A 26499-nucleotide genomic window follows, 5' to 3' on the forward strand; every position below is an offset into this window, starting at 1 on the left:
CACTAAAGTCAGCGATCATTGCTAAACCTGTTTTCAGAGGTTTAGCGACGATCGCTGCTACCCACCCAATTCACTAAACGGCCCATCGTGTATTTTCCGATCTGATCCGATCCGACCCAACCCATGCAAATGAGTAAAACCCCATGCAAAATAGCGAAGCGATTGATTCACTAACATTTGCTGGGCTATTTTGCATCGGGTTTTACTATCCTAAAACCCAACTGCTGTAGACTGTATTACCGACAGGTCTGCTGTAGACTGTATTACCGACAGGTCTGCTAGTTTTTTGACAGGTCTGCCTTTTTTTTTTTAATTCATTTTTTTCCCATGGCACAGATATTTTGTGTGTATTACACATGCAAAACACCTGTCCCATAAAAAAAATGAATAAAAAACAGACAGACCTATGAACCCCCCCCCCCACGACAAACGCGCCACCCCCATGACCCACAAATGGCAGGAGGGATGCCCACACCCTTCTTGACACCGACACTTCTCAACCATGCTGAAAAATATGGTAGGAGGGATGCCCAATCCCTCCTGCCATTAGCTCCCTCCTCCCTCACCCGCCCGCAGCCAGCCAAACATCCCTTTGCCCACCCAAACACCCACGTTTAAAAATATGGCAATAGGGATGCCCACTCCCTCCTGCCACCAGACTGCAGACGCCCCTTTAAGTTGGGAGTAGGAGTGGTGCTCAGTCCCTCCTGCTCCTCTGACCTCCTCCGACGCAAAGCCCCACCCCAGTGTTATGGCCAATCAGGGACTTTCTTAGGCTTATCCCTAAGGAAGTCCCTGATTGGCTCAGGCACCTCAGGCAATGGAGAAGCTCGAGGCGCCTGTGCCAATCACATGATGCACAGGGTGGGGCTTAGGGCACGCATTGAGTTAGAGGCCGGAGGAGCAGGAGGGACTGAGCACCCCTCCTGCTCCCAACTTAAAGATATGGGGAGGGGTAGGGGGCATCCACTGTCCAGTGCCAGGAGGGAGTGGGCATCCCTCCTGCCGTTTGTTTGGGGGGGGGGAGAGGGGCTGATGGCAGGAGGGAGTGGCCATATTTTTAAATGCGGGTGTTCGGTCAGCCGTGGGCATGGGAGGGGGCCAATGGTGCTGATGGCAGGAGGGACCGGGCATCCCTCCTACCATAAATTCAGCGGGCAGGCGGGTGACAAAAGCCCTGACAGCAGTGACAGGAGGCTGCATCTCCTGCCACTACTGTCAGGAATATGCTCAATCGCTGTTTCAAAATCGGCCAGAGAATCGGCCAACAGCGATTGAATCGCTATCTTTAGTGAATCTGGGCCATAGTCTGTGAATTGGGCTTTCTAGAGGCCTCTCTCTAGATATCCAAGGCCTCACTTTTGACCTGATATCTGCTTTTCTTATCTGACATGCTCATGTTTACACTGTATTTGTCTCTGAATACCCCTGCCACAGACAGAAACTTTCACTGAGGAAGACAAAAGTTCCTTTTTTTTGGTTACCCTGGCCAGGCTTTGCTCACATGCACTGTACATATTTAATTGGTTATCCTGTCAGGTCCAGCCCCACCTGCACTGGGAAGAGTAGAAGTATAACTGCACTATGCACTAGTATTTTAGAATGGAATTTCTTTGGAGCTTTTTTTTCCTTTCCTTTCTTCTTGGGGGGGGGGGTTGCTCTGATGTTCCATCTTTGTGCACTGTGGAGATACAGCTGCAAATATCTGCAGGACAGACCATTCATTACACTCTCCCCATTCATGGGAGGTTAGAGACTGCCATTGTTACTGTCCATCTGTAACCAGAAGCTTTGTGAGTTGATTATTCTGCTGGCACCATACGATTTTCGAACTGTAGTTCAGGCTATGGTTTTGTCAAAACTTGACTACTGTAATGCTCTTTATCTTGGAATAACAAAGGTATAACAAAGGAATAACAAAGGTAAAGCGTTACAGGTTACACAGAAAGCGGCAGCAAGATTGATAATGGGTTTGTCTAAATATGATCATATTTTGCCTCATCTCCAAAAACTCCATTGGCTACTAGTCGCCTTCAGAATATAGTACAAAGTTTTAATGATTTGTCATCAATTTTTGTACAGAAATATTCCAGAATTGATTAAAAATAACATATCTAGTTATATTCCAAAACGATATTTGCGCTCTGAAAATTTGGCCCTGCTGAAGATGACTGTGAATCCAAGGTTGGTTGATACTGGCAAAAAAGACTCTTTGCTGTGCAGGAGTTAAGATTTTGAACTCTTTGGTAGGACAGATATGGAATTGTTGTGAGGGGTATGTTTAGAAAATTACTTAAAACCCAGTTATTTGTGGATGCTTTCTTTTAGTCATACTTTTTTTGGTAAACCTGATGAACTGTTTATGATCCACAGTTACAATATTAATTTGTATCCATGACATGCTATTAACTTTTATTTGTTTTTAAGCTCTGTTTCTATTCAAAGCTATGTAAGTATTTTTTAGTTATGAATTTTAAGACTTCTTTGTATGTTTATTTTACTATGTTTAAGGATTATGTATGTATATCTTGTTAACCGTTTAGTTGTAAACGGTATAGAAATTTTAAAAATAAATAAAGGTATTTATCGTATCCTATTTCCTAGCTGAATGTATGAGTTTGTAGTCTATGCACATTTGTCATTCAAACTATAAAAGAACTCACAAGGTACAATCTAGATCACTCAGCAAAGCAGATCGCCACACTATAATAGCTGTGATTTCATTTGCAATAAAAACCATTTAGGGGGAAATTCTAGAAATGGTGCCTAATTTAGGCAAAACAAAAAAAACACGCCATGGAGAGACGTTGTTCCTGAAATGGACTTTATTATAAATATATATATTAAAGTCAACATAGCAATCCACATAAAAACCTTAAAGACCTAGTTCGCTGGGAGCGTTGGACCAACATGGTCTGTGTTTCGACAAGAGAGTATTCCTCAGGGGTCCTTGCTAGTCCTAGGGTGAAAAATGCGTGGAAAAGCTAAACAATCCAAAAGTACCAATGTGTAGAAGCTCTGTATGAACCGCAATGCAAAAACAAATTCCAATAAGCCTAAATTTAGGCACCCTACCGGCACCTAAGTTAATTAGCAAACACCGATTAAAACGGCAAAGACAAGCACCATTAAAGTGCCTACCGATACCTAAATAATATGCACTGGAATCGCACCTATGTAGGCACTTTAGGCCGTCGAACGTCACTATGGGCATGGCTAATGCCGGAAATGGCATTAGGTGGCCTAAAGTGCCTAAATAGATGCAATTCACGACAAAGATAGGCGCCAGAAATATAGGCCTGGAAAACTCTGGCCTAACATTTCCGGTGCCTATCTTTCATAGAGGCATGATTCACTATCGGGTGACATCACATGATTGACATGCAATTGGCTGTCACTTTTTTTAGCGGCCACCGATATCAGCGCCCTTTAGAGAATCTAGGCCTTAGTTAACATCCTGTAGACGTACTTCTATACATTTAGGACATTTTTTTACCAGCCATCCGCCTCCTACACAACCTCAACTACCACGATTCCATCTCCCCGGCACTCCATGCTGAACACTGGCTCCCAATTAGCCAACGCTGTACTTTCAAAGCCCTAGCAATTGCCCACAAGAGAATCTATTCCACCACCCCCTCCTACATAAAATCCAAGCTTCCCATCTACAACCCCACTCGCACCCTCCGCTCTAAGTCAGAGATACGCCTATGCACCCCCCCCCCCCCCGGAAGATCCCTGCTCACAGAAACTGCCCACAAACGATCCTACAGCCACTTCATTCCACACCTCTGGAACCAACTCCCCCCCCAACTTAGACAACAGAACTCATTATTAACATTCCGTAAATCGGTAAAGACCCTCCTCTTCAACTAAACATCTCCTCTGTCTTCTCCCCCCCTCACGCCCCACCCCTCCACTCTCCTATCACCTTCCCGAACTCCAGTATAACCCTCTCTTACTCTCTCCACTAACAAATTGTACCTAAACGCATATAACTTTCCTTAATCTAAACTACTGTATTTCCCCCTTCTCTCTTTCTGCTAAACTCTCCCTGTATTTAATTCTCTCCAAAATCTATAAATCCAATCACTAAACCTGTTGTACTACTTATATGTCTAGCTACTCCCCACTGTGTATGTTCATTTGTAAACCGTTCTGAGCTACTGGGAGGACGGGATAAAAATCCAAATAAATAAATAAATAAATGTTATTAAGGTTAGTGTTCATACTTACTTGATATGTTAGAGGAGGTGCTATATACTCCAAACTTGTTTGTTTCTATTGATAAATTTAAAAAAAATGTTATTATGATAATTATTATATCATGCACATATTAGCATACATTAGGAAACCACAGAAAATATTATTAGTAAGCAGGACTGTAATAACAGTGCTCAAGATCCCACTGGAAATGAGAGCAAATTAATTTAGGGGCCTTTTTACCAAGCTTCAGTAAGTACTACCGCAAGCCTACTGCAGTGTAAAATGGCTTACCATGGGACATACAAACACAAGTGAAAAATCCAACGACACTTAAGTCAAACAGCAAACAAAGAAAAAAAACTGCAGGAGTGATGCACAAGATGTCAAATCTTTAATCAACGTGCATAGATATGGACATAAAACAGTTTGTATCCAAAATATGGCCCAAGAAAGTTGGTGAATCGGGACCCAACACGGTCCGTGTTTCGAAGAAACACTCCTTCTTCAGGGGTCCTAGAAAAGTATAAAAATCACTTACTGGAGTACCATATGGATAACAACTGGATAAAAGGCGATTTGGTGGACAGCTAAGTAAACTGGATGAGCTCCTTTGCAGGCGTCCTATAGTAAGTTCAGAATCTGCACGTGCAAACAGCATGCTAAAAATATTTTCAAATTTTTGTTTGGGGAACATGTCTGAGGGAAGAGAGTGGGCATTTCTGTGCTACTCAGCACAGCTACAGTACCATTTGCTAACAAAGTTGCATAGGATTATTGCATAAGCCCTTACCACCTACAAAATAGGTGCTGGAAAGTGCACATGTTAATTTTTTTTAAAAATGGCATGTGTTAAGGGCAACACAATGGTATAAATTAATATCTGGACTTGTGAATAAAAAAAACAAAAACTGGTCTTCGGGACATTTGGAGCATTGAGATCAAGCATCAAATTACTGCGTCTCAATGGACACGAATTTGGTCTTGGAGGATGAGATGTACAGTATCTGCATGGGGACCATTAACACTTTTGTAATGAGCAATAAACATTTTCCAATAAGATAATTGAAATGAGGGGATGGGAATGGGTGGGGGGGATGGTATTTTTTGATATTTTATTAAATCATATAATGTATAATATAATATATGAATATTTTTGATGTAATAGGGATGGAAAGGGTGGTTAAATTTCATGATTTTCAGATGATATTATAGCAAATCAAGTGATGTTTTACAATTCAAATGTTATTTCCTATTACACTTGATGTAAGTTATGAAAACGAATAAAAATTAATAAAAAAAAAAAAGGGGCAACATTGACTCATGGCCATTAATGCAAAAATTGGAAAAATGGCCTTAATGTATGGGAAACCCCCACAAAGGGCGTGCTAACACCACAGCTTAGTAAAATAACTTCTTAGTATTCAATCTGTTTAATAAGTTGCTTACATGTGGATCGGGGGGGGAGGGTTGGATTTCTATTAATATATATGAATGATAAGATATTATATTCATGTGGTATATTTTTTGTTGTATATGGAAGTGGGTGGGGGTTATATCTTTTTGTTGTATGATATGGTAGATTTTCAAGTGATATTGTTCGCTGGCACCTAATTGTTTGAAATTTACTGTACACTTGTTGTGAATTATAAAATGAATAAAGAATTAAAAAGAACCCAACAATCTGCTTAATAAGAATAAGCTTTTCTTTTATCATGTCATTCTCATAAGCAAACCCAGAATTGCGCTTTGTCAAGCTTCCCAATATATGTGCAATAAGTCAAAAAATGGGCTCATGAAATTGACTCACTACTTCCTAGTTGTTACCTATACATATTTATTGTAGAGGCAATAAAACACGTCTAGAGTCCAATTTCAGCATTTTATGGTTTAAAGATTGATGCCATTTACTAATAAAAATGAGCAGATCTGCCATCTAATAAGTTAAAATGAATTACTTTTGTATGTTTGCAGTGCTAATGTAATCTCAGACATCACATACCTGTGGAATTCATATAATGTGACAAGTGCAGTGGTGACTATTCCACTTACCCACAAATAAAAGATCACTTGTGTTTTACTGTTGCTGATCAATTGTGTGTGATCCCTTGGATTAAAAATAAGGTAATTCTAAAAGGCAAAAATAATGATCAGTGCAAAGTTCTTATTGATATTTGAAAAGTTTTATCCTATGTGAATAGAATGGAACATTCCCTTTTGACAATAGCACTTACGAGGGGCCGCTGAAAACTTCTCAGCCCATCTAACAAAGTTGGGGCGGTCTCCATCGAAGGCTATGCACAGTCTAGTGATTTTCCACTTTTTGCATTCCATATTTTTCCGACGGAGCAAAAAAAGTGGAAAAATTACTGGATTACATGAATAGCCCTCGATGGAGACTACATCAATTTTGTTACTCGGGCTGAGAACTTTTCAGCAGCCCCCTAGAATACTGGCTGATGTATGAAGAAAGTTAACAGGCCAATGACCAGATAATTCGGTCATTTTCAGCGGCACTTAACCGGTTGTTTTCACTGAAAATGACTGGTTAGTACCAAAATGCAAGCTGGCTATGTCAGGGGGCATTCCAAGTACGTTTCGGGGGTGGAGTCCATAGCTCCCGACATTCAGAGCATAAATAAAACCATATAAATAGCAGTTCTATCTTTATGTCCTAACGAATTAGATGGTTAGTTTTAAATAATGAGTTAACTGGGCATGTGCTAGCCAGCTTTAAAAAAAAAAAAAAGAATATTCACCACCAGTGACCAGATATGGCCCAGCACTGAATATCCAGGTTCAACGATGGCTGCAGACATTAACAGTGCTGTCCAATGTCTAATAAAACTGCAAATAAGTACCAAATGATTCTATTCTTTTTTTTAGAAAAAGTCATACATTTGTTATATCTAAAGCAACAAATGCATATTTTAATTAAACTGTAAAAGATCAATTTTACAACTAGGCTCCTCCATTCAAGCACCCAAAGGACACATGGTGAAAGTCTGTTCTATAATTCTATTATAGAATACTAATAAACATGCAGCCCGGATGGGGATTACTGCGTCGCATTCTTGCCCGAAATGCAATCAGGCTCACGCATCTTTGAGTCACATGTTTTGGGCCTGCCCCGCAATCCAACAGTTTTGGAGACATCTTGGCCTATATAACACATCGCTTTGGGGAAGGCGATGGCTTCCGCAACCAAGGGTGTTATTTGGATTTTATAATATAGCCTTGCCCAAACCCAAGGGAATGTCAGCATTTACCTCCAGAGCCCTTTTGATGGGGAAAAAAGCCATCCTCACCAACTGGCTCTCCCGTGATCCCACGTCATATGCACAATGGAGATCCCTAATGATAGTGCACGCAACACTGGAGAGATTCATAGTGGGAGACTTGACTCTTGGCCCGGGTCGCAAATTTTGTCAGGTGTGGGAGCACTTCTGGCAGGACCTCACACCGCGTGCTCGCAGTAGACTTTTGAATCTTTAAGATTTTATTCCCACTCTCAGCTGTTGGACCGGCCATGGATTCTTGGGGAGGGGAGGAGGGATGGGAGGGGAACTGATTATATTGTTGAAAATGTTATTTCCTGAATGGTACTACTGTTTGTATTTGCTTCTTACTGCTGGAATAATAAAAATCATTTAAACATAGAATACTAATACAGTATTGCATTTATATGCCTGCATAGACTTGGCGAAAGCTAGAAGGATTCTAGGGTGCATAGGAAGAGTTATGGTTAGTAGGGAAAAAGAGGTATTGATGCCTCTGTATAAGACTCTAGTGAGACCTCATTTAGAATATTGTGTACAATTCTTGAGACTGCAGCTTCAAAAGAATATAAAAAGGATGAAGTCAGGCCAGAGGAAGGCTACTAAAATGGTTGATGGCATCATAAGGCGTATAGGGACAGTCTTAAAGATCTGTATACTTTGAAGGAAAGGCGGGAGAGGGGAGATATGATAGAGATGTTTAAATATCTACGTGGCGTAAATGTGCATGAGCTGAGTATTTTTCATTTGAAAGGAAGCTCTGGACTGAGAGGACATAGGATGAAGTTAAGAGATGATAGGCTCAGGAGTAATCTAAGGAAATACTTTTTTTACAGAAAGGGTGGTAGATATGTGGAACAGACTCCCGGAAGAGGTGGTGGAGGCCGAGACTGTATCTGAATTCAAGAAAGTGTGGGATAGGCAGAATAGCAATTAAGTGTCCTGCTAGCACTAACAGGAGTAAGTGCACACATACCCGAAGTTAGGTTAGTCCATGGTTGTGAGCAGCTGCCACAGGCTGAATATCAGCCCCCATGTGATATACTGAATATTCAAAATAATGAAAATAATTTAAGCAGATAAAGGAGAGGCAAAGTTCAAAGGTACAATAAGCATTAGCTAATTTTAGAAGGGAAAACTATTGTATGGCCTGCTGTTAAGTAGCTTAGTGAAAATTGTTCTTACAATGCTAACCCCCTCTTCTATGAAACTGCGCTAGCGTTTTTTTAGCGCAGAGAGCCACACTACATGACCCGCGCTGCTCCCGACGCTCATTGAGTTCCTATGAGCATCGGGAGCAGCACGCGCCATTCACTCCCCGCACTAGAAACTGCTAGCGTGGTTTCGTAGAAGAGGGGCTAATAGTACATTTAAAAGCGTTAATCTAGGACTTCCCAAACCTGTCATCAGGATCCCAAAACCAGTCACATTTTCAGGATATCCACAGTGACTACTATATGTATGTAACCACTCTGAACAAACAGCCTTCGTTAGGAGGAAGGCAGTATGTAAGGTTCTTTTTTTTTTCAAATTCTTTATTCATTTTTCCATCTTACATCAAGTACACAATAATATATCAGTTAAAACTTAAATACATCACTTGAATTTCTTTATACTAACATCATAAATACATAAATTTATACCCCCACCCTACCTTCAAATATTTTAATCAAAAAAATCGTATAAATATTATATTCTTATCTATTGATTAAACCTTTCATAGAACTTTATACCATCCCCCCTCCCCCCTATGTATAAATGTACTTTCAGAGGAAAGGTTCTTAAATCCTATATAATAAAAACCCTAGCCGCGCATGCGCACTCCTACCTGCATGTTCCATTTTCCCTGTTCCGTGAGATATAGGTCCGTGGTGGCAGGAGTGCGCATGCGCGGGTCCCCAGCCTTACAGCACCTAACTACACTCGCCAGCAGGACTGGCCGCCAGCGCTGGGCTCCCTGCTCTGGTAAAAGTAAGTTCTTCGCCTTGCCGCCCCCCCCCCTTCCCTTCCCGCAGTCCCGACTCCAAACCTGCCGACTCCAGCAGCGTCTGCATCACTCTACACATGCTGCTTCGGGGCTGCAGAAGGCCCCGAAGCAGCGTGTGTACAGTGCTGCAGACACTGCTATAGTCGGCAGGTTTGTCGGGACTGCGGAAAGGGAAGGGGGGGTGGCGGCAAGGGACTACGAGAGCCGACCAGACTTCTAGCACCCATTAATGTAACGGGCTAAAATACTAGTAAACAAATAAGAAAAACCACAAAAATTGAAGACTCATGAATATTTGCTATGGATATCTTGAAATCGTGCCCAGCTGTGGAATAGGTTTGAAAAGTCCTTATTAACCCCCTCTTTTACAAAGCCCTTTTTAGCACTGGCCTCAGTGGTAAAAACTCTGGCACTCACAGGAATTCTATGAGCGTCGGAGTTCTTGCCGGTGCTTAAAACGCTAGCATGACTTTGTAAAGAAGAGGGTAAGTGCAGGTTTATTTAGATTTCTAATTTATATAGAAGGTGATGTGACAGCCGTGTTAGTCCACTTTAAAAAGTAATAAACAGAGATAAAACAAAGAAATGAAAATAAGATACCTTTTTATTGGACTAACAATACATCGACTCTTCAATTAATCTAAACGGAAGCAACTTCCCAATCAACCCTACCATAAAAATCCTAGGTGTCACCATTGACCAACAACTCATGCTTGATGCTCACACCGACATCTTAATCAACAAATGCTTCTGTCTACTATGGAAAATACGCACTCTAAACCCTTACTTCGACTTCGACTGCTAGTTCAATCTCCAATTCTAAGCTCACTGGACTATTGCAATATAATCTACCTAGGGTCCCACAAAAAAAAACATTAAAAGACTAAGAGCGATCCAAAACATGGCAGCAAGACTGATCTTCAGCCTGAAAAAATCCGACATCTCCCCATACTTAAAAAAAACTGCACTGGCTACCAGTCGAAGCCAGAATTATCTTCAATTTTGGCTGCCTCTGCTACAAGACATTATTTGGCTCCTCGCCCACCTACCTCATGAGCCACTTCGTGCTACAGGACAATCCCCGCCTCTCCCGCAAAACCCTTCTATTCTCATTCCCCACTCCCAAGGGATGCTGATACAAAAAATTCCTTGATAGGACACTAGCCTTTCAGGCAGACATCTGGAACAACACCCTTAACGCCCTTCTCCTGAATTCTCCATCATACCAATCCTTCAGAAAATTTCTGAAAACCCACTTATTCAACAAGGTGATCTGATCCTTCGGAACCCTTCTCTCCTCCCTACAATCCCAATGCGCACCCCCGCCTACCTGCGCACCCCTGTTTAATCTCAATGCTGTAATCTCCATGCTCTGTTCACTTGTATCGATACCTATGGTATCCACACTATATTTCTACTTTACTGTATACAGTCTTGAACTGAAAAGGTACGACGGGATATAAATAAAGCTATTATTATTATCATTTTCTCATCTGAAAAAGAAGATATAGTCTTCAAAATCTGATCAAAAATGTATTACTTTAGTCCAATAAAAATGTATCATCTTATTTTAATTTCCTTATTTGTTTTACCTCCATGTATTACTTTTAATTTATATGTATAGTCCCCTAAATGATAAAGGAGGAATCTGGTTACCTGTTGACCAAAGCCTGATGATAGCTCCACACTACAGACTGGTTTTTCTGTAGCTAATGTCCAATTCCAAATGCAAACCCTCTAAAAAAGAAAAGAAACCACCACAATAATTGAAACCAAACCAAATATGATTCATTACTGTTTATAGTGTGGGTGCAAAAATAAAAAGCCACATTTCAAATCTTTGTTACAATCCTTGGAACATCTAGCGAGCATTTTAACAGATAAACATAAATAATATTTAGATTAATAGTCAGGTTAGAATCTCAAGGGGCTGATTCTCAAATGGACAGAAGCTCAAAACACAACATTGACAAAAAAAAAAATAGGTTTGGCATGCTCAAAGTAATCAGTATGCAATTGATATGTGTAAACTGAAAGTAGGGGGAGGAACGTGCCTGGCATGTACACACAAAGGTTTTGTGGTAAGCATGACCCTGGTGCCCATGCAAAGACAAAACTGGAAGTCTGAGCACACATCAGCACTGGGCTTCTGCATCTTTAAATATGAGCCTTTTAAAAATTGTTTGCACTAAAAAAATTTAAAGGCTTATATTTAAGAGCAGAACAGGTGCTGGTTTATGTTTTCTTTTGCTCGGACTCTCACACATTCCTGTTTCTCACTATCAACCCTTAAAACTTGCATGGGCTTCCTTCCGCTTTCAAAAAAGGACAAAAACCACAATTTAATGTGACAAATAACTTAACATAACCATAACTTTATTCTTCTATACTGCATTAATCAAACAATTTCTAGGCGGTTTACACAGAAGAAGGCTGGACAATCAGCAAAATACAGATAGTTACAAATACTGCACCTTAACTTAACAATATTCAGTATAAAATTTTTGTCTACCCTGATATCCAGTTTAGGAAATGAATTTGTTAAACAACGCTGATTTGATTACTTTTCGAAATGCACCAGAACACATCATGACTCCACCGATGTAATTACCCCACCAGGACTACTGCTTACTTGCTTGGAATGCAAGGGTCCTATCCCAAAAAGTCTTGTATCTGCAACCAATAATTTTTTGGATAGACAAATAAATTAGAACTCCTAGTTATCCTCATTGGGCTATATAACGCAAAATGAGTTAAAAGTTAAGTTGGGGCAATTCCCCAAATCAACTTGAAATAGATACAAGAAAATTTGAATAGTACTCGTGCCTCTATCGGGAGCCAATGTAACAGACGATAATAGGGACTGATATGGTCTTTTTTCCTCAGTCCAAATTGACAAGGAATCTTCTATTAAAACTTTTCAATCCTACCCCTGAACTGGCGGTAAGTTTTCAGCATTAAAGGCCATCATTTGCTTCTGTGCCCTGAAGCATTGAGCATTGGGAAGGAATGCTAACTGACCTTATTTACATCCATTTAAATGAATTTCAAAAGCATAACGTAACATAACATTGAGTTTCTAGACCGCATAACCATAAGTTCAATGCGGTTTACAAAAGATTATAAATGAAAAATTACAAAACTATTCGGTCAAGTATTTTGAAAAGAGATAGATTTTCAACCAAGTTCTAAAATGTTGATAAGAGCAAGATGTAAGCAACAACAATCGAAATTCTTTATCGTGGAAGACTGCTTGGTATGAAAGTGTGTGATCGAGAAATTTCTTACTTTTACAACCCTGAACAGATGGAAAAATGAAAAGGGCATGTGATCTACTACCATTCTTATAGGATTCTATAAGAAATCTGTCAGCCAAATAAAGCAGAGCTGTGCCGAAAGCAACTTTGTAGCAAAGACAACCCAATTTAAAGATAATATGAGCCTCTACAGCAGGGATCTCAAAGTCCCTCCTTGAGGGCCGCAATCCAGTCGGGTTTTCAGGATTTCCCCAATGAATATGCATTGAAAGTAGTGCATGCACATAGATCTCATGCATATTCATTGGGGAAATCCTGAAAACCCGACTGGATTACGGCCCTCAAGGAAGGACTTTGAGACCCCTGCTCTACAGGAAGCCAATGCAACTCATGATAGAACACTGTAGCATGATCATATTTCTTCAGGCTGTAGATCAGTCTAACTCAGTGGTCTCAAACTCAAACCCTTTGCAGGGACACATTTTGGATTTGTAGGTATTTGGAGGGCCTCAGAATAAATAGTTAATGTCTTATTAACGAAACTAGTTGTTTAGCCCGTTACATTAACGGGTGCTAGCAGCCCTTCTCCCTTACTTTTACCGCCTCCCTGTCCAGCAGCACCCCCTCTATTCCCTGCTCCCCTTATATAGCAGTAGCCCTTCTCCTTTTATCTCCCCCTGTCCAGCATCACCCCCCCATTCCCTGATCCCCCCTGTCCAGCAGTAGCTCTTCTCCTTTACTTCCTGCTCTCCCCTGTCCAGCAGTAGCCCCCGCCCACCCTCAGAGGCGTCCTCCGAGCCCCAGGAAGAGACGCAACAGTAATCTTCCTATATACCACCTCACTTTTAAAGAGGCCCCAATTAAGAGCACAGAGGAAAAGATGAGTGACAGAGTAAACCAGAGGGCATTAGGAAAAGAAAAAATATCAGGTCCCTGGAATGGAAATGGATGTTGCCTTTTCCACAAAAGTTGTTCCAATTCCTTGAGCTAAAGCTATTTTCTCTAATCCTTTAAAGCCAGAACAGCAGCTTCATATTTCCATTCATTTGCATGAACATTGTCAGACTAAAGGTCTGTCTAGCTCGGTATCCTGCTTCTAGCAGTGGCCAATCCAGGAAACAAATGCTTGGCAGAATCCCAGAAAGTAGCAAGATTCCTGAGGGATAAGCATTGGCTTTCCTCAAGTCTACCTTAATAAAGATATTGGACTTTACCACCAGGGATTTATCCAAACTTTTTTTTAAAGCCAGATATACTATCTATCTGCTTTCAATACATCCTCCAGCGATGAGTTATAGAGAGCAGCTATTCTCAGAGTGAAATAAATATTTTCTCCTTCAAAGTATTACCAAGTAACTTTAAGGTATATCTCCTGGTCTTTGAATTTTTTGAAAGTGGAAATATCAGTTTGCATATTTACCCATTCCACTCCACTCCGATTTTATAGACCTCTATCATATTCCGTCTCTTCTCCAAGTAGAAGAGCCCTATCAGCTTTTCCTCATATGAGAAACATAGAAACACAGAAATTGACGGCAGATAAGGGCCACGGCCCATCCAGTCTGCCCACCCTAATGACCCTCCCCTGCCTTTACTTTGCGAATAGATCCCACGTGTCGATCCCATTTGGCCTTAAAATCAGGCACGATGCTGGCCTCAATCACCTGAAGTGGAAGATCATTCCAGCGATCAACCACCCTTTCGGTGAAAAAGAATTTCCTGGTGTCACCACGCAGTTTCCCGCCTCTGATTTTCCACGGATGCCCTCTTGTTGCCGTGGGAGTGTCTCTATTTAAGACACATCCGGTTCTCTCTCCCTTAACTGCATTAGACCACCTTCCTTATAACCAGGGCCCTATTTGGTACTCTGGGTCAGATTAAATGGCCATCAAGCCCAATATCCAAGTCACAAATCCCTGGCAGAATGCCAAAAAGTAGCAAGATTCCACACAAACCTAACCCGCTATGATTAAGGCAACAACTACCCCCAGGTCTACTTTAAAAACAGTTTGTGAACTTCCCCCCAGAAACTTGTCCAATAGTTTTTCTGACTTTTTACACCATCCAACTTATTTTGTTATATGTTATTTTCTTTAACTTGCTGTTAATCCTTCTAATAGAAAAACACTTGTGATGGGCTCTGTATAGAGTACTCCCAATAATGCAAGACTGAAAAGACCAAACTACCACTCTAACTGATATTAAATTAAAAGTACACACGGACCAAATCAGATAACTCATTGGCAGCATTACTTTGCAAGAGGTCCAAAGTCACTTCCTTGGCCTGAAGGCACCTGCTCATTAGGTCAGCAAGGGCTGACCTGAGAGAGCTCAGGGAGCAGCAATTTGGGCCCTGGGAGGGAAAAGGTTTCCTGCCATCAGCACTTAATGGTCAGCTCCAATTCACCGCTCCCCCTTCCTCGGTCGCTCCACCATTTGCCGGGAGGGACCTGGAATAAAAATCCACCTCTTCACTTCTTTTCCTTTCCTGCTCGGGGGGATAAGACATTCTCTCACTGGCTCTGTAGGAGCTTGCGCACCCCCCCTTCTCCGTGTGGCAGAGGAGCTCCGCCCCCTTCTCCCAGACCAGCTGCAGGCCTCGGCCGCCTGCGAGCGCCGATGCGATTTCTTTCAAGCCGAGCCACGAGTGTGGTGCCGAAGTAAAATTTTCTGAGTGTGGTGCCGAAGTTAAATTTTGAATGTGCCACGGCGGCTCCCCTCACCATCGCTGCCTTCCTCGGAATCCTTTCAGCGGCGCGAGGTGGAGAGCAGGAAGTTTTGTCTAGCGCACAGGAGAGATGGACTGCATTTGAGCACGGCTGGGACGAGGATGCTGGCACGAAACATCCAGAACTGCATAGACATGACTTTAAACTGATAACAGGGGGAAAGCCGACTGTCGATCTGACCTCGACACATCGGACCACAGTATCGAGCAAGGATACTGAAACAGGAATTGGTGATAGTGGACTAGAGACAAATGGTGATAGTGGACTAGAGACAAATGGTGATAGTGGGCTAGAGACAAAATGGACACTTTATGGATATAAACCCAAAGATGCAGTACGGGGACCCGAGAGGAAATCAGAGCTAAAGAGCAAGACAAGGAGGAAACAGCCGGAACCAGAGGGCTATCAAAGAGCAAAGAAGCGGGCAGAGGACGGGATAGACACATCACAGGAGGCAGACCGTGAGGAGGCAGCCCGTGAGGAGACCAGCAGGAGCATCAAATCAAGAGTAAATCCAAAAGAAAAGGTAACAAACTGGGACTTAAATTGCCTATATACGAATGCTAGGAGCCTAAGGACTAAAATGGGGGAGCTAGAAGTTATAGCCAGAAATAAAGACCTAGACATAATAGGAATCACAGAGACATGGTGGGCAGAGGACAACAAATGGGATGTGGCCCTGCCAGGCTACAAACTCTACAGGAGGGACAGGGCACACAAGAAGGGGGGAGGAATAGCACTGTATATAAAGGACTCCATTCCTTCATCCAGGACAGAAACAACAGTAAGGGCGGACAGTCTGGAGTCACTATGGGTTAAGCTGACAGGAGGGGAAGGAGCTGACATCAAATTGGGACTGTACTATCGCCCACCAGGACAGCCAGAAGCAAATGACCTGGACCTGGAGGCCGAACTGAGGCAGATGTGCAAAAATGGAAGGGTGTTGATTATGGGGGATTTCAACTATCCGGGAATAGACTGGGACATTGGGCTCTCAAATTGCACGAGAGAAACTAAATTCCTAGAAGTGATAAGGGACTGTTTCATGGAGCAGCTGGTCACGGAACCGACGCGAGGGGATGCCACTCTAGACCTAATCCTCAACGGGCTAGAGGGACCCGCAAAGAAAGTGGTGGTAATAGCACCATTAGGAAACAGCGATCACAACATGATCCAGTACAAATTAAACATGGGAACATCAAAGGTGAAAAGAACCACAACGACAGCACTCAACTTCAGAAAAGGAAACTACAAGGACATGAGGAAAATGGTAGGTAAAAAGCTCAGCAACAGCTCAGGGAAGGTGAAGACCGTAAAGGAAGCCTGGGCACTGCTTAAAGGCACAGTGCTTGAGGCACAAGACCAGTGCGTCCCAAGGTTTAGGAAAGGGTGCAAAAAAAATCGAACTAGAAACCCAGCATGGATAACAACTGCAGTTAAAAAGGCGATAAGTGACAAGAAATCATCCTTCAAGAAATGGAAAAAGGAACCAACAAAGGAAAACCAGGAAGAACACAAAAGACACCAGAAAGAATGCCATCGAGAGGTCAGGAAAGCAAAGAGAGAATATGAGGAAAGACTGGCGGGAGAAGCAAGAAACTTCAAACCCTTCTTCAGGTATGTAAAAGGGAAACAACCAGCCAGAGAGGAAGTGGGACCACTGGACGACGGAGACAGGAAAGGAGCGATTAAGGAGGAAAAAGAGATAGCAGAAAGGTTAAACAAATTCTTCTCGTCAGTCTTCACCAGAGAGGACACATCCAATATCCCAGAACCCGAGGTGATTATAAACGGAGATCACGACGAAAGGCTGGTACAACTAGAGGTAAGCAAAGAGGATGTCCTCAGACAGATAGACAGACTGAAGAGTGACAAATCACCGGGCCCGGACGGCATCCACCCAAGGGTAATAAAAGAACTGAGAAACGAAATAGCAGAGACACTTCACCAAATATGTAACCTCTCCCTAAAAACTGGGGAGATCCCAGAGGACTGGAAAATAGCAAATGTCACGCCCATCTTTAAGAAGGGATCAAGGGGCGACCCGGGAAACTACAGGCCTGTGAGCTTGACCTCGGTTCCGGGAAAGATGATGGAAGCAATGGTAAAGGACACAATCTGCGAACACATAGAAAACAATGGACAACTGAAGGCAAGCCAGCATGGCTTCTGCCAGGGAAGGTCATGCCTCACGAACTTGCTGTACTTCTTTGAGGGAATAAACAGCCAGATGGATAAGAGGGAATCCATAGACATCATTTACCTTGACTTCCAAAAAGCTTTCGACAAGGTACCTCATGAACGGCTACTTAAAAAGCTGTGGAACCACGGGGTGCAAGGGGATATCTACCGATGGATCAAACACTGGTTGGCAGGCAGGAAACAGAGGGTTGGAGTAAAGGGCCAATACTCAGACTGGCAATGGGTCACGAGCGGAGTTCCACAGGGGTCGGTGCTGGGACCTCTACTGTTCAATATATTTATCAACGATCTGGAGACGGGGACAAAATGTGAGGTTATCAAATTTGCTGATGACACCAAACTCTGCAGCAGGGTTAGAAACACGGAAGACTGTGAAGAGCTGCAAAGGGACCTAACGAGACTGGAAGACTGGGCAAAAAAGTGGCAAATGAGTTTTAACGTAGAGAAATGCAAGGTCATGCATGTAGGAAAAAAGAACCCGATGTTCAGCTACAAAATGGGGGGAACACTGCTAGGGGTAAGTAACCTTGAAAGGGACCTGGGGGTGATGGTCGACACATCACTGAAACCATCGGTGCAGTGTGCAACAGCCTCAAAGAAAGCAAACAGAATGCTGGGCATCATCAAAAAAGATATTACAACCAGGACGAAGGATGTCATCATGCCGCTGTATCGCGCAATGGTGCGCCCGCACCTGGAGTACTGTGTCCAATACTGGTCACCGTACCTCAAGAAGGACATGGCGGTACTAGAGGGAGTGCAGAGGAGGGCGACTAAACTAATAAAAGGTATGGAAAATTTTTCATACGCTGACAGGTTAAAAATGCTGGGGCTGTTCTCCCTGGAGAAGAGGAGACTTAGAGGGGACATGATAGAAACCTTCAAGATCCTAAAGGGCATAGAGAAAGTAAATAAGGACAGATTCTTCAAACTGAAGGGAGCCACAAACACTAGGGGTCACTCGGAGAAATTGAAGGGGGACAGGTTTAGAACAAATGCTAGGAAGTTCTTTTTTACCCAGAGGGTGGTGGACACATGGAACGCGCTTCCGGAGGATGTGATAGGCCAGAACTCTGTACAGGGTTTCAAGGAGGGTTTGGATAGGTTCCTGGAGGATAAGGGGATAGAGGGGTACAGATAAAACTTGAGGTAGGTTATAGGTTGAGGTAGGTCTGAAACCACTTCACAGGTCACAGACCTGATGGGCCGCCGCGGGAGCGGACCGCTGGGCGAGATGGACCTCTGGTCTGACCCAGTGGAGGCAACTTCTTATGTTTTTATGTACATGTGCACTCCTACCAGTCACATCCCGACAGATCAGATCTCAGGGAACATGTGGTGAGAGTGCGCATGTGCGCTTAGCATTTTATTATTATAGATGACAATTTTGCATGAGGTAAAACTCTTTATAGTCTATAAATCTTTCCTTTTGGCTAAGTCTTAATAATAATATTGTAATTTATAGCTAAAGAGACATATGATCAAGAAACTGTTTTATTTTACTTTTGTGATTATGATAAACATACTGAGGGCCTCAAAATAGTGCCTGGGGGGCTATATGTGGCCTCTGGGCCACGACTTTGAGACCACTGGTCTAACTGCTGTATTCTGAATAAATTTAAGTCTAGCCATATTTTTCTTAGTTCTTGTTAAATAAATAATGTTGCAATAATCAAGAAGACTCGGCAACAATGTTTAGCATATATCTCAAAAGATTGTGTTCCGGTCTGTGCATAATAACATGTGGACAAATCAGGCACTACTAACCCCTTTGAGCATCGCCCCCAAGTTAGTAAAGGCTTTTCCCCTCACTTTGTTAGAAGTTATAATGAATCTTAGTAAATAAAGCCCTGAGGGCACCAGTGTACTGCTATGCATATAAGTATCCTGCAAGTGACCAAGGGTTTCAACTGTCTCTCAGGTATGAGCTCTGACAGATATATTTCTTATCGAGTGCAAACAATGCCATGTGTAGTCAGCCAGTCAAAAGCAGCCTCATTGACTCTATGAAAAGCTGCCAAACCCATTGTCCAGCTGAGTCAGCAAACAGGAGTCAACAACACAAGACACACTCTGTACTTCTCTGCAATTGTAAAGGTCACTATTCGCCTTTCCCTATCTCTTTAGGCAAATTCTGCATTGATCCTGTCCTGTGTAGGAGCAATTGAGGTGGGACCATTATCAATAGAGGAGATTAAATCCTGGCTGTCAAACAGCAGGCCATCCACAACAGTTAAACTGGCCACAGGTGCCAACTTCCATTCCTCTCTCCATTCACTCGTCATATGAAATAAAGCATTCTGTGCTTTTCTATAATGGATATCTTGAGGTAAGATGGTGGTGAGATGTCGTAGAACAGGCCCCCATCAGAATGATACCTATACCCACTGTATCGTTTCCTCTACCATAATCTTTCCAACCCTGAGATGTCCTGTCTGTCAAATTAGAGTGTTAGCTCTTCTGAGCAGGGACTATTGTATGTTAAAGGTACAGCGCTGCATACGCCTTTCAGCGCTATAGAAATGATAAATAGTAGTAGTAGCAATGATCTTATTTCTTCTAGATCAGGGCTGCCCAAGTCCGGTCCTTGAGATTTACTGGCAGGCCATGTTTTCAGGATATCCACAATGAATATACATGAGAGAGATTTGCCTGCACTGCCTTCTTGGTAGGCAAATCTCTCTCATGCATGTTCATTGTGGAGATCCTGAAAACCTGGTCTGCCAGTAGATCTCGAGGACTGGACTTTGGCAGCCCTGTTCTAGATAAACCTTGCTGTCACAGCCCTGACACAACGCAGGAGTTCAGTGTTGGATAGAACACGAGGCCATCGTAATGGGGTTGGACAAAGAGTACGAGCCATGTTGCATTGAGGCAGGGGTAGGCAAATCCGGTCCTCGAGAGCCGGAGCCAGGTCAGGTTTTCAGGATATCCACAATGAATATGTATGAGATGGATTTGCATGCACTGCTTCCTTGAGATGCAATCTATCTCATGCATATTTACTGTGGATATCGTCAAAACCTGACCTGGCTCCGTGGAGCTCTCGAGGACCGGAATTGCCTACCCCTGCATTGAGGTATGCAGTTGAACATCAACAAGACTGGTGGGTGAAGATGATGCCCAGACTGGCACACACTACTCAACAACAGAGAAATAAGAGATTGAAAAAGACAGGCAGGCGTTGAAGGTATGCCCGTCATTCAAGTAGGTTAAAAAATATTTTCAATTATATTAATCACATCTCTTATAGTGCATTTCTTTTATTAATTCAGTTGAGAAGTCTAGAATATTGGCATAACAAACATGATATTCAAAGACAATTCTAAGCAGCAGCTGTGGACTTTCGGTCATTAACAGTGAAGTGACTCACAAGAGGCAGAGACTGGTGTCCCACAGGAACAGGCTTCAGAGGGTGTGCTCCAAGGTACAGAGTAGCAGTATGCTCACCAGTGTTCCCGCTAAGCTGCGCTGGCGTGCGCTGGCGCACAAAATATGACATCGCAGCGCACAAGTTTCACGTCACAGCGCACACTCGAGCGGAGGTGAGAGGAAGCGGCGGCGGTCTGCCCTGATCGCCTAAGATGCAGCAGCGGCGGCTCCTTTCATGATCCCGGGGATCATGAAAGGAGCCGCCGCTGCTGCATCTTAGGCGATCAGGGCAGACCGCCGCCGCTTCCTCTCACCTCCGCTCGAGTGTGCGCTGTGACGTGAAACTTGTGCGCTGCGATGTCATATTTTGTGCGCCAGCGCACGCCAGCGCAGCTTAGCGGGAACACTGATGCTCACTTGTTCTGAAACAATGTGGCTCAGCCAGCATTCCCATTGTCAATGAAGCACAATAGTAATCTTATTCACAAGCTTGCTCTAGGCTATTTTTAACTGTCAGAATTGTTTAATATGCAGTATAAGGTCTTTAATGTAAACCACTTGCATCCTATGTACTGACTAAATGTATCTTTATTGTAAACCGTTTCTATCCCATGTACTGTCAAAGGTATCTTTATTTTTTTTTTAAATATCTTTATTCCTTTTTACATTATGCAAACAAGTGTACAATAAATCAAGTCATATTATACATTCTTCACTTGTATCTCTACAATCATTTTATACCACATATTACTTCCCTTCCCTCCCTTTCCGAATATTACCCATCTCAATTTTATAAAACCTACCCATCCACCCTCCCAACCTATACAAACTAAATGGGGATGAATACAATTATTTATTATAGTAATCAATTAATGGTCCCCACATCTCTTTCAATTTCTTATAATAACCTCTCTTAATCGCCAATGTTTTTTCCATTTCATACACCTGACACACCGAACTCCACCAAAAACAGTAATTCAATCCTCTATAGTCTTTCCAGTTATGTGTTATTTGTTGGATGGCAACTCCTGTTAAAATCATTAACAATTTATTATTATTATTACTTTTGGCCCTCATAGACATTCCAAACAAAACTGTGTCATATGATAAGGCCACAGGATTCTCTAACATACAATTTATTTGACCCCAGATCAATTTCCAAAAATTATTAATAAGAGGACAATAAAATAATAAATGATCTAGGGTTCCAGCCTCAAGATGACAATGCCAACATCTATTAGACTTGGAGCAATCCAATTTTTGTAAACGAACAGGGGTCCAGAGTGCTCTATGCAACAGGAAAAACCACGTTTGCCTCATAGACGCAGACAATGTACATCTTATCCTCCAAGACCAAATACGTGGCCATTGAGATGCATTAATTTGATGCTTAATCTCAATGCTCCAAATATCTCTAAGTACAGTCCTTGGTTTTTTATTTAAATAGCCAGATAATGTTTTATACCACTGCGCGGCCTGGTGACCCATAAAATCTGCCTGGAAGCATAAGAATTCTAGAGTAAAATGAGTATTTAAAGACTTCCATTCAGGGAACCCTGCCTGAATGGCCTGCTTCAATTGCAACCACTTATAACTTTGTTTTTTATTAAGACCAAATTTATGTTGCAATTGTGAAAACTCCAGCAATTTACCATCATTAATAACATCATTTAAAGTACGTATTCCTGCTTCAATCCAATCCTTCCAGACAATCATAAAACCGCCTATTTGTATCTTGGAGTTCAGCCATATATTTTGACAAGTAGATTTTTGAATAGTAATAGGAGTTAAGTTGTTAACATACTTTAATGTTGTCCATGTGTCCATTAATATCCTATTACTTTTCCTTATTCTAGGCATTTTAATACTAAGCAAATGACGAAGCCTAATAGGAGACATGAGCTGCCACTCCAACCATAACCAATCTGGAAGCTTCTCCATGAGTTCTGGGAGGACCCAAAATGTATCTTTATTGTAAACTGCTTCGAACTTCACAGTATAGCGGTATATAAGAAATAAATTATTATTATTATTATTATGCTGAGTTTACCTTATGATAGACTTGGAGAGATCCTTTTTATTAGCCATGCAATTGTCAACACTGGAGAATTCACCTTAAATGTATCGTCACTGTCCTTTTGTTGTTATTTTCCAAACCAATGAATCTTTCAGAATGTGAGCATTAGTGTGCTGGCAGGATATTATATTAAACAATTCAGCAGGAAGTGAGTGCAAAAAATTCTGACTTATGGCCCCTCAAGGTCAAGAGTAAAGTCATGCCCTTTGGAACAGCAAAGTGTGATGCCCTAGGCCCAAGCCTAAACCAAATCCTAATGCCAGACAACCAGCAGTGTTGGAAACACATCACTCAACTGAAACCGTACTGGTAATATGTGTTTATCAGTCTCTGTTTTCAGAAATCACCTGAAGACAGCACAGACAGCTGCTTCTGCAGACATAATGGACAACTGCTTTCGGAAGAAAAGTCGCTAGGGGATGGTAACTATATTATTTACTCCTGTCGTATAGTTGATGAGTCATATCTGTAGGACAGGTGTTTTAATAGTGATATAAATAAATAGTAACTTTTCAAATAATACTCCAAGATATCACCTTCTCATCCCACCTCTTTCATCTCCCATATACCACAATCATATCAGCTGTCTTGCCAAAGACCTCAGAACCACCAACACTCCTCCATCCTTAAAGGTACTATTTTCTGGGGAGCATACTGTGTAAATCCTCACTGGTCAAGGCTTCACAGCTTTATCAATTTTTTAGTTTTATTTTTTATATATAAGCCCTCAATGTTTAGCTTCATAAACTTCTTTAAACTTTGTTTTTAAATTTTTCACTTATCTTGATAATAGTCACCCTTCTTCACAATTTGGTGATTTTAGCGTTTGGACCCGACATGTTTTGCCTTAGCTTTGTCAGGGATCCATTCATTACTGCTGTCATCCGACTCGCTCATTTGAGCCATTTCCTATTGGCGATCTGCACGGGGCAGAAGCGTAGGAAGATCGCTCCTGCCCCGAAAGCCTGCTAGACCACCAGGTAAGGCGGGCACAAGTTGCCCAGCCCAGAGAGGAATGATCTTTGCTCTGCCCGGCCCGACACCGAAGAGGGGAAAGAGGAGCACCCGCACTGGCCCCTGCAAACATGCACGGAAAGAGGTGATCGGAGGCTGAGACCACCAAGTAAGGTCCGGGGGTGGGTCAGAGCCGGCACAAAGTTTTTCGTGATTTTTCACACTTTGTAGTCCGGCTCTCGGCGAATACCGAGGGAGAAGTGTATATGGGTTCAGAGTAATCAACAGCATAACACTGAGACTTTTTTCTTTTGCATCTTGCATTCCTACTACTCCCCCTCTTCCCACCTCAGCTCCTCCTATAATCTACCTTTCTGATATCAATCTGTTTCAGGAAGGAAAACCCTTTTAGATTAAATGTGATGCACCACATGATGTTATATAAGACTAGTGTTTAAGCCCGTTACATTAACGGGTGCTAGAGTAGATGTCTGTCTATCTGGGGGTGTTTTTCTTTGTCTCTCTCTCCTTGGACGCTATCTGTCTATCTGTCATTCTTTCTGTCTCTGTCTCCCTGGCCCTCTACCTGCCTGTATTTCTCTGTTGCGCCATGCCTGGATGTCTTTCCGTGGCCCCCTTCCTATGTCCTTAGTGCTCTCAGTGCCTCCTTCCTAAGTCCTTAGTGCCTCTAGTGCCACTTTCCTATGTCCGTAATGCCCTCAATGCCTCCTTCCTATGCCTTGGTGCCCTCAGTGCCTCCTATGTCCTTAGTGCCCCCAGTGCCTCCTTCCCGTGTCCTTAGTGCCCCCAGTACCTCTGTCCTGTGTCCTTAGTGCCCTCAGTGCCCCTTCCTATGTCCTTAGTGCCCCCAGTGCCTCCTTCCTATGTCCCCCTCACTGACTTCCAGACTTTGTCCCACCCCACCCCCCTCCCTGAAGCCAGCCTGCCTGCCTCTCTCCCTCCCATCCCCCTGTGCAGTAGAACCCTTGAGCAGCATTTTTCCATTTGTACCCCCATCCCCCCGTACAGTAGAACCCGGCATTTTTTCTATCCCTCCCTCCTTCCCTCCCATCCCCCTGTGCAGTAGAACCGTTGATTAGCATGTTTCCATCTCCCCCCCCCCCCCCCCGTCACTACCGCCACCGTGCAGCAGACCCCACTGGCCTTCCCATCCGACCCTCCCACCGCGAGACAATCTACGAACCTCCCAGCTCCAGCAGCGTCCGCAGCATTCTAAACACGCTGCTTCGCGGCCTTCTACTGCTCGTGATTTCCTCTGCCTCGTCTCTGTCTCGATGTCATCAGGCCACGGACCTACAGATCATGGATCAGGGATCACAGATCACGCAGGTAAGAGTGCGCATGCGTGCTTAGCATTTTATTATAGTAAATGATGTAAAATACCATTTCCTTACTTGCCATTTGTTTTCAAAATTGCTTTTAGTTACCCATAGTTTCCCAAATTGCTTGCAGTTTGTTGCTAACCACAAACGCATGCTCAATGCTTGGTTTGATATGCAGTCTGCTACACCCCAAACCAAAACGCGTAGACACAAGCATGAAATATTGGATACCATTTTAGGTGGCACAGGCACTGCACTGGGTGCCCTTAATAACTGTTATAGAGGTACTCTACAATAAGATGGGATCCACAACTCAGTACGCTTCTGATGGGTTTACCTCACAGCATATTATTAATGAGACTTCCTCCAAACTAGCCAATGTAATTTTAGACACATTTGTTCTAATTTCACCCATTATAGATCAAACAATTGTGACTTTAGCACATATAACATAAAAACATGATGGCAGATAAAGACCAAATGGCCCATCCAGTCTGTCCATCGGCAGTAACCATTATCTCTTTCTTTCTCTCTGAGATCCCACGTGTCTATCCCATGCTTTCTTGAATTCAGACACAGTCTCGGTCTCCACCACCTCTTCAGGGAGACTGTTCCACGCATCTACCACCCTTTCTGTACAAAAGTATTTCCTTACATTACTCCTGAGCCTCATCCTATGCCCTCTCATTCCAGAGCTTCCTTCAAATGAAAGAGACTCGACTCATGCGCATTTACGCCACGTAGGTATTTAAACGTCTCTATCATATCTCCCCTCTCCCGCCTTTCCTCCAAAGCATACAGATTGAGATCTTTAAGTCTATCCCCATACGCCTTATCATGAAGACCACATACTATTTTAGTAGCCTTCCTCTGGCCCGACTCCATCCTTTTTATATCTTTTTGAAGGTGTGGCCTCCAGAATTGTACACAATATTGTAAATGAGGTCTCACCACAGTCTTATACAGGGGCATCAATACCTCCTTTTTCCTACTAGCCATACTTCTTCCTATGCACCCTAGTATCCTTCTAACTTTTGCCGTCACCTTTTCAGCCTATTCGGCCACCTTAAGATTATCGCATACAATCACACCCAAGC

General features: G+C 42.7%; 1 protein-coding gene across 3 annotated transcripts in view; it reads right to left on the reverse strand.

Moving 5' to 3' along the window:
* The window catches only part of CFAP251 (cilia and flagella associated protein 251), a 171579-nt gene that overhangs the window by 113136 nt on the left and 31944 nt on the right, over positions 1-26499 (reverse strand). For 2 of the 3 annotated variants that reach the window (XM_033957400.1, XM_033957401.1), the window contains exons 7-9: positions 11125-11205; positions 6256-6333; positions 4237-4281 (exon numbers count right to left, since the gene is read on the reverse strand). In XM_033957400.1, the coding sequence (XP_033813291.1) occupies positions 4237-4281; positions 6256-6333; positions 11125-11205 (204 nt within the window). The remainder of the gene's footprint in view (positions 1-4236; positions 4282-6255; positions 6334-11124; positions 11206-26499) is intronic. The other variant, XM_033957402.1, reaches the window with a different exon arrangement.

The sequence above is a fragment of the Geotrypetes seraphini genome, chromosome 8 (genome assembly GCF_902459505.1).
Source record: "Geotrypetes seraphini chromosome 8, aGeoSer1.1, whole genome shotgun sequence".
In the NCBI taxonomy this organism is placed as follows: Eukaryota; Metazoa; Chordata; class Amphibia; order Gymnophiona; family Dermophiidae; genus Geotrypetes; species Geotrypetes seraphini.